General features: G+C 30.9%; 3 protein-coding genes across 3 annotated transcripts in view; all 3 read right to left on the reverse strand.

Annotated features, from left to right (window-relative positions):
• Nucleotides 1-818: 818 nt before the first annotated feature.
• Nucleotides 819-3,336, reverse strand: LOAG_05829 (hypothetical protein; the record flags this gene model as incomplete). The annotated part of the gene is made up of 8 exons (XM_003141363.1): nucleotides 819-1,019; nucleotides 1,137-1,224; nucleotides 1,307-1,417; nucleotides 1,583-1,654; nucleotides 1,864-2,000; nucleotides 2,239-2,448; nucleotides 2,888-2,988; nucleotides 3,288-3,336. 8 exons carry the CDS (start codon nucleotides 3,334-3,336, stop codon nucleotides 819-821), a joined length of 969 nt encoding a protein of 322 aa, XP_003141411.1.
• Nucleotides 3,337-3,676: 340 nt separating this feature from the next.
• Nucleotides 3,677-5,758, reverse strand: LOAG_05831 (hypothetical protein; the record flags this gene model as incomplete). The annotated part of the gene is made up of 6 exons (XM_003141364.1): nucleotides 3,677-3,781; nucleotides 3,907-3,970; nucleotides 4,132-4,257; nucleotides 4,495-4,635; nucleotides 4,947-5,047; nucleotides 5,600-5,758. 6 exons carry the CDS (start codon nucleotides 5,756-5,758, stop codon nucleotides 3,677-3,679), a joined length of 696 nt encoding a protein of 231 aa, XP_003141412.1.
• A 3,642-nt stretch (nucleotides 5,759-9,400) lies between these two features.
• The window catches only part of LOAG_12868 (hypothetical protein), a gene marked incomplete at both ends in the record, with an annotated part of 4,933 nt that continues 4,689 nt past the window's right edge, over nucleotides 9,401-9,644 (reverse strand). Inside the window, one exon of the mRNA XM_020448604.1 lies at nucleotides 9,401-9,482. Coding sequence (XP_020301268.1) covers nucleotides 9,401-9,482 — 82 coding nt within the window. The remainder of the gene's footprint in view (nucleotides 9,483-9,644) is intronic.

A 9,644-nucleotide genomic window follows, 5' to 3' on the forward strand; every position in this document is an offset into this window, starting at 1 on the left:
TAAATAATGATGCAGCTTCCAAGGAAAAATTTTTCGCGGCAAAAGTAAAAAATAGAAAATCGATTAAAACACTCGACTTTCTGATTTTTGATCATCAAAGAATTCCATTCAAATTTTTATTTTAATTCACTTTCATAACACTGCAAAACATATAATCAATTCAAGAGGAAGTAGTAGGAAATAAGGTAATAACAGTTTTTGATTCCATTATTTCCACACGTCGATAAATGAAGCCTCCTGAATGATTACTGTTTCGAGCTTGGCGGAACAATCATAGCACTTGTTTTCTTTCAACACCTTCTCATTTCCCTTAAATCATATCGTTATCAGCAAAGCTTATCTGATTAGCAATGACTTAATGATTCATTTACTTCTTTCCATCAAGTCACCAACCATAGTTGAAGCAAACTTATCTATCGATATTCATTTTCTGTCATCATCACGTCTTCATCAAATTAATCGATTCTCACTCAGTGATTATGCAAAAAAAAAGTGCAAAATATTAATTAAGCATAACTTCGAATTAAATCATCAATTACGCCACTATAAAATTTATTTATTTCAAATTGAGCGAGCTTCATTACCCATAATAAATCACTTTCTCATTCTGACAAAGAAATGCCACTAATTACATTTCTGTTGACAAATACAAATAGGCAAATTTTTTTGGAAAAAAAAGGAAGGGAACGAAACTACGAAGCAAATATCAATTTCAAAAGAGTTTGCAAGGGAACGTTGAAAAGGCAGAATGGTTTGTTTGAGCCGGAAAAATTTCATTATAGCAAAAGAATCATCAGTTAAGTTTAGCATTCCTTCTTCTAATCAACATGCCGCCAATTGTTGTGCGTTCCGTGCTCATTCCAACAAGTTGCGTAATTGTCGCTTAATGCCCAATGTCCATCCACAACAAATAGAAATTCATATCGACCTGGTGGTATATCAACCCAAACACCAAATTTATCAGCGTCATTGTCCAACTGTTGACATGATAAAAAGCATTCCCAACTTACGAAACTTGCCTAAATATCCATTTAAATTAGAAATATATTATGCAAATATCACTGATTCGAAATGAAAACTGCAACAAAATTTTAAAGTGGTTCAGACAGAATGATTAAAAATTGATTCAAACATACACTTAATAATACAATTTTAGCTGCTGGCGCTCTAATTTCAAACCATATTCTTCGGTAATCTTTCAAATCTTCCGGTGAACTCTCATTCCTAAAATTGGAATTTTAAATAAAGTTTATTTCATAAAGTGGAAAAAATCCAAAAGAAAATGTAAAAGACAACCGATACTTACCACATAGCTAGACGCCATTTATATCTATCACCAGCGGGTTGCTTCTTAATCAGGAATGTGCCATCCAATATATCTTTTGTCGTATCACGGAATCGATACAACTGATCCAGTCTACAACGAATACATCAGAAAATAAATTGAAAATGGTTGCCAATTCCGATGTGCTAAAATCATTCAAGTGCGATAAGTTAGATAAATGATAACAAATGATATGGAATTTAATTTTCCCTATATCAACTGTCTGTTATCAATAAGGGGATGAAAGAGAAAACTAACTCGAATATTTTCTGATGCGCCTGATCCAATAGCCATTCCTTGTGTGCCATACCGGCTTCTAATTCACCGATTCTAAATAAAATACAGTTTTAAATCATTGCTATCACAAAACTTTATCGCAGAATTTTAACCAGTTCTTCATCTCTGCGAAATCTAATCAATTAAAATTAATTAAAGATAAGGAATTTGATCTAATCAATTAGTCCGGCAATTTATTCATTAACACTGATCCGTCGACCAATTCTTAAGTTACAGGACAAGGATGAATGAACAAATCGTACTTCCATTTTGCATCATTCCAATACTGTGTCACTTCACCTAATCGCCATTCTACCTTACTTTTTTCGTCTCTTAACGTATCTTCTACTTTCTTCATTTCATCAATTTTGGTCCAATCAAAGCCACCACTTTCAGCATGCTAAAAACTTGGCTCAATTTGCAAAAGTTCCAAAGCAAACGAAGAATTTTAAAACATGAAATAAAGAGAAGTTTTAAGGTTAAATTTTCGATTTTTGCTACAAAAAATCAACTAGTCTTCGAAATCAAAAAAAGAATTTAAATTCAAGTAATTAATTTTAGCAAATAAGAAGTTTGCTCTACATTAGCAATTATCATCTAACAGTTAATTTAATAATATGAGAAGATATGTTATTTACCTTCCTCCGCTCCTCTTCTAACTCATTCCGCAATCGAGCATTTTCATCACCTAACCGAGAACATTGACCATGTAGATCTTGCAATTCACGATCCTGATTGGCAACACGTTCCTTAGCAAGCCATATTTCTTCATCCGTTCTACGCTGCTCATTTTCAAGCGATTTTATCTTTTCATATGACTGCTGCAACTCATTTTCTGCTCGTTTCGCCTGAAATAACCACCAGTTAATTAAGAAAAAACAAGAAACAGAGTAATTAGATGAAAGGCGTAATCACAACTAACATTATGTCAAAAATTTATTTAAGAAAGTCATGAAAAAATTCGAACAATTGTTTTTTACACGGTTTTAAATTTTTGAAAAGTTTTTTTTTTTGAGGTATAGCAACATTTGCAGTGATCATTTTATTGCTTTCATATATTTTATTAATTTTCAATTTTGACCTTTTCATCGTATACAAGGAGAGTAATTGAACAAAACTTTATCTGATATGATTCATTTATTTATTTTATGATGTATTTAAGTAATTAAAATCAAACAAATGTAATTACATCGTTTATATGGCGACATACGATGTCTAATTTGTTAATCTTTGACGAAATAACAGAGTCTTTCTTCTTTTCAAATTTGAAATGAATTTTACACTTACTTTTTCCTCCAACTCGTACTTCTTACGATTCAAAACAATCAACTCTGAGGATAATTCATTATATTCTTTTGACAGTATCCGGTCATCAACTCCATGAGATTCTTAAAAGTAGAAAATATTCAGTCATCTTTAGTAATTGAATTTACATCCTGATGTCTTAATTTTGATCTATAAAAATAGTTTAGACGCTAAGTAATGTCTTGGAATCAGAATACGAATCCAGAAGATCCTGAAGACTTTACAATGATGTTATAAATTAACATAAAAACCGCTCTTTTGGTACTTTCTCGGTACAACAATTTTAAATAAATATTTTCTAAAATAATGGTCTTTTTTTCTCTCTTCAAAATGCACAATGTTTATAAAATCAAGAAAATTAAAGCAGAAAAATTTAACACACGTATGACACTGCTTGTTGGAGGTATGTCACTTTGTTGATTTGCTAACATTTGTGCGTGTTCCTAAAATTAAATTACTTTTCATTGCATCATAACATTCATGGATATTATCTCCGAAATGTTTATGTCCTTAATAATTTATCGAAATGATTGATCATTATGTAATTGAAGTGTGAAGTATCAATTTATATATGCATGCAAGTTTCCCATACATCTGATTCAATCCATCCAATTCGTACACCCGCAATGAAGCATTTAAAAAAGATTTTGTCATTTGTGTTGTAAATCTTTTCTTCAATTTAATTCTTTCTTAACCTAATACTTAGACGTATAATAAGCTATTCGGATTATCAGCGTCATTATCCTGCATTTCCTCAACTACATCACTTTATCATTTTACTTCTTTCAATCGTCGTAATTCTTCATCTTGAAATTGCACATATTCCTCCATATTTGAAAGTTTCGTCCGTAATGCCGATAGCTGTAAGGAAGTATCCTGAAATGCAATAAATATGACGGGAATGCAACGAGATGTCTCAAGAATGATATTACTAATGCTTGTGTTGAAAAGCTTTATAGTATAAAGAAATCACTGTGGAATTGAATTTAGAAATTGAATACCTCATTTGGTATCATTTCTTTCTCGTACTGGACATTAATAGCTTCTGATTCCAGTTTCGCTATTCTAAATTGCAACAAAAACATAGTTAGCATCAAAGGATCTGAGAAATTCAAGTTCAATTTTTGAGATAAATATAATTATCAAACTTAAAATGATGTCAAATCTGTCCTAATGTTCAAAAATATTTCCATACGTGTCACTGGCTTAAATGAATGAGGGGTTACTTATTATGCAGTTGCGAAATTGTCGCATCTTTCTCATCTACTTCACTGGTCAGCCTGTCCAGTTCCAATTTTTTTGACTTCACTTCCTGCCGGATATCGTTTAGATCCGTTTCGAGATTGCCTATTCTGGAATTCATTGCTAGTGATAAGATACACAGGATAATAACTTCGAGCAAATCAAATATAAGAACTGGAAATGAATCCTTATGATAATTGGCTTCAGGAGATTGTAAAATTTCCACATAAATCGTCACTTCAACTGATATTGTAAGCATCTTTCAGAGGCTAATATGTCATTTATTGCGACGGTCATAACATAAGATCATGACGTTAAAATACGCAAGTGAAATGCAAAATGTGAACTTATTGTTAGCGTCAGTAAGCCATTGTCGATACTCGCCGAGATTCCATTCCTTTTCGCTTGTTATCCTATTCAAATCATCAATTATCCGATTCTTTTCACCGATCGTATCTCTTAGATCTTTGATTACATCATGCAAATTTCTGCAATACAATCGCCATTAGCATGATGACTTAAACAAGACTATGAGTGAGAACACGTACAAATTAAATTTTGTCCAGGTTTGCCAAGACATCAGCAACAGGCTAAGTGATTTCGAATATAAAACAAGCTAATGGATTAGTTGACATCAAACTTTTCAAGCGCATACTAAATGAATATGGAATATCAGCAAATGATCAATGTATATTACTTCCTCTCTCTCTTTCTCTCTCTGTCTTTTAAAAACAAACAAATCTTCTCCATCCGTAAATTATTTGCATAAATTTCGAAAAAGTGATAAGTGTGAACTTACGTAATCTCTTGCGCCTTGTCGGATATCTCGGTAGTAAATTGCTGCAAGAGATCATCTTTCTCACATAGCCGGATCATCAATTCGGTTGCGTTTTCTTCGCCCTACAGATTTTCTTGATTTTGAAACGAAACCATAATCACTTCAGTATTATCAGATATTGATTAGAATATATTTTGAGATATTAATGAATTTTATGCAAAATGATTGTTTTAACTTGATCTTATTTGTCTGAATTATCCTACATCTTTTCCCGAAAGTAATCTCAACCAGCAAATAAGCCCTAGCATGATTTCACAGAATGATAATAATGTAATTAATCCTATCCCAAACATCAGCCAAGTGAGCTTGTTTGGCGCAACCTTGGCGCAAAAATAACAAACGTATGATGGGCATACTGTAACAGTAAATAAATAATATTGATAAATAATTAGATGTAACTATTATTATTGAAATGCATTTGCAGATGAATAAGGGTAAACAATAGGATGTCACCTGAAAATAAACTTAAAAGTTGTTTTGATCTAAGGTTAGTATTTTGTATTTAAAGGCATACAGCATTATGTTTGCATTAATGAGACGGGGTAGTATTACAGCAGTATAATGTACCGTATTACAATAAAGTGTACCGCAATTAATATTCCCAAATTTATTACCTCACTGGGAACTTCAATTCCAAGAGGTGGAAGAGTACGGCATCGCTGTTTCAGATTGTCAACTTGTTGCTCTAAAGAGTTACGTTCTACTTCAATGGCGTTCTTTTCATTAATGATCGCATTAATTGTTTGTTCTTTTTTATCAAGCAATGCCGACATCTCTTTGTTCCTGAAATAGTTATTCCCGAGATTTCCGCTCCTCTGGGTTATTTATAGCGATTATAGTAATTCCCGGTGCTCGAACATTATGAATGATGGAATGGAATAAAATGATGAGTATGGATGAAAAGGGAACATATAAATTGTATGTAATTAGGAAAATCAGCATTGAGAATTGGAATAAAAGATGATGGATGTCGTAGGCGTCATTGCATGTGACATAGTATCACGTAATTGGATGTGACGCATTCCAGTTAGTCCATTTATAATGACTTATTGTCTTTTCAGCAAATTTAAGTTGCTCCGGCAGAGAATTCCACGATGACATGAATCCGTTTAATTGTAGTCTCTTATATTCTTTTAACCGGATTCGCATTGTCCGGTAGATGTACTTTTGATTGCCTCCAAAAAGAAATTTGCAGCAATATTTGTCACACAATTTGCTTATTTAGCGTGTCAATGGTTTTAATTATTTAACTAACCAACAATAACAAATTACTATCTTATAACATTTCCGGAATATTCTTTACTTACTTAAACATTACTGCATCTAACAAAATTTAAAGAAAAAAGAGAAAAAAAAATTATAAACAGTAAATAAACAACTACACTGGAAAAGTTTGCTATATTCTACGAACACATTTATACACATTGCGTTTATACTAATTTATTTTCCTGATTAATTTATTCATATTTCATATATAGAAATGATTCGGAAAGGAGGACGTGAGATTAGATTAGTGAGAAGTAGAAAGCTTCTGAATAACAATCATTCATTTCCTCTCTTTTATTGAATGCCAGGAATCATAGATCAATCAACGCTAAATGATTTTTAAAAGTTCATTTTTAAAAAATTAACAGCACCATTTTCACTATCATTAATTCTTACAAAATGAAATTATTTGTTGACAACACCATGTATTTGTTTACACTTTGTATCAAAACAGGTGAACAGGTAAACTGCAGGTTGTGGGTTGCTTATGATTTGAGACAATGAATATTGGATTACCCAGACAATAAGATTATACAATAAATTTGACTATTTCTGAATGATTAAAATTGTCATGAATCGATATTTTCTTGAGACAAGTTATAATTAGTGCATTAAAGGTAACTGAAATGTCTCTTAAATTGTATGAGAATATGCTCTGATTTCTTCCATTGTAAAAACGGAACAAAAGTGAATGGAGATGAATGGATGTAAATTCCATTAAATTTACCGGCACAATTGGTTCATGTTTGAAAGTTATTCTGCTACAAATATTTCATGCAAATAGTGCCATTCTATCTTTGAATGTTGTTTCAGATTCAGATGCATTTGTGTAATTGGATTTTGTGTAATTAAAAGTGTTTAGTTTTTTTTTTTATTTTTAAAGATTTAGCAAAATTAATTAGCATCAGAAGAATTTGCTCGCATTTGTTTAAAATAGTCAAAATTACGTCATTTTCGAAATAAGTGCAAGTTGGATCGTTTCATATAGTCATTTGTTGGTCAAAAATCAAAAATCATGCGAAACGTAATGTCCTTCAGTAAGAAATCTTAGAATGTCTATCCGATTTCCGATTTCTTTTCTCTTAGGGAAAAGTTTAGAAAAAGAATACCACTTTTTCTCAGTTGTCACATGTCTACACTATCAGAGGGTTCAATTCATTAATTCAATATGATATGTTCTTATAGCACAACAAATGACTTCATAGAAAAAATGAAATTGTATTTTGCCTTGCAAAAATGAAATTTTAAAATTTGAGCTCATCATATTCACACATTTTAAAATGCCACAACGAATCAGTTTATGAAAGGAAGAAAATGGATCGTTTATTGATGGTTCTTTTCAAAATCGGAACCTAATGAAATCCGTTATTTCCGAAATGCTACAATTCCGGATTGCCGATCATTTACTAGATTAAAAGATTTCGCTTACGCTTATAATCGATTACATCTTATGCATTTATCGGAATTATAAAGTGGAAAACATTTCCGTAACAATTTTAAAGTCCAAGAATTGAACAGATATACGGTATTTAAGGTGGCTAGGAGGAAATACGATATTTAATAATTAGTATTTTATATCTGTTACTGTAACATGAAACAAACCATGCGATCGCTATTTCCTTAATTTGTTTGAAATGTTTATAAATAGTCTTTCTAAAGAATGGAAGAGAATAAGGAAAATAAAGAAAAAAATTTAAAACGAAGAGGAATGACCCGAGATACGGTAACATTCTGATAGGATACTCTAACAGTGATTCATTGAAAAGGTCAATGATTTCAAGATTTATAGCCAAGTTTAACAATATTTAATCGATTAGTTCTGAAAAGCCTTTTTTGAAGAAAAAATCTTGAAGTAATTTCAAGATCTATAATCATTTAAACTGCAGTTTTGATCAATCAGTACTACAAGGCCCTCTTCAAAAAAAGAGCCTTAAAGTCGATTGAGAAAAAATTCGCATGCAAAATTAACTTAGCAAAGTTAATTGTATTCTATGATTGTAATAACTTCGAGATCAACAAGCTCATTTTTAATAGATCGATCGAACTAAGCTGACAAAAAATAAATTTATCGCAACCACAACTAAATGAATGATTTTTCAACTTCTACTTGCAAGTTTTACTGCCAAAAATTTTGAATCATTTGTTAGCAGTGTTACAACATTTATTAAGCTGAAAAAAAAGAGATGAAAATAAGGGAATGAAGAATGAGTCCTTGTCTGCTGTTGTATCAAAGAAGTAGTACGTTTAAATTTGAAAAAGTATAAATTAAAATTTTGAAACAATAAAGGAAAAAAACGGAGCAGTAAAAAATTGATACGAATTGACAATTTACGAGTTGGTGTCACACTTCACAAAAATGTACTTTTATACTACAAATTAATGCAATTCACCAATGAAATTCAAAAAGATACTTGCATAAAATCATAAAACTGAACGAAAACGAGTAAAGCCTTTTCTTCCATTATCACGTAATTATATACTTTACTTATGTTATTTTTCAAATAAAATTAGGACGAATAATAGAAGTAATGTTACCTGGTGATGACTTCTTCCAGGTTTCTTTCCAATTCAGATTTCAATCTTACCAAATTTTTAATTTCAGCGTCCTTATCATTCAATTGTTGCCGTATTTCATCAAATTCTTCATGCGAGGAACTACAGTACAAATGAAAATCATATTATTTTGTATCCCAGAAGCAAAATTTTCCATTCTTAACTGTTTAATGACAAATTCTTCAAGTTAGATTTAATTCGTATCGACTTCTAAGTCTTGATACTATAATTTAACAAACGGTGTGATTGAAATTATCTAAGTATTTTAAGCAATTCTTGCAAGAGACCGTCAAAAATCAAATTCAGCCGCTAACGGAAATTATGGACCAACAACAACATAGGTAATCTAAAAGCTTTTATTTCCGTTTCACTTAATCATTTTTATTTGATTTCATATTCTTGCTTGACTTAAGTTATTATAAAACTCCCTTCCGCTGCATTACAAAATAAATATTAATAGTTAATATAAACTAAGAATGATGTTTAAAATTAAATTGAAATTAGCAGACAAATTATAATTTTATCAAATAATTTCCATGAATCCTCAAATATCAATTATCATTCAGTACTTCGTTATTCAAGTCTTAAATAGAACTTCAAACGTACATAAATTCTTCTGACCGAGTATATTTCGAACGATTCTCGGTCTCTTCTGCAATTTTCGTGTAGGCTGTTTTTCTATAAAATGCAGAAAGTAATAATGAAGTGATTAATTAATCAATACACCAGATGAATATACAAATAATGTAAAGAATAATTGGCAATGTCATTTGATCAATTAAAAATTTGAATATATCAAGTGCATCCAATCAAGAATTGTGATACTTTCACTGTAGATCT

This window comes from Loa loa, assembly GCF_000183805.2.
Source record: "Loa loa unplaced genomic scaffold supercont3.21, whole genome shotgun sequence".
Lineage (NCBI taxonomy): Eukaryota > Metazoa > Nematoda > Chromadorea > Rhabditida > Onchocercidae > Loa > Loa loa.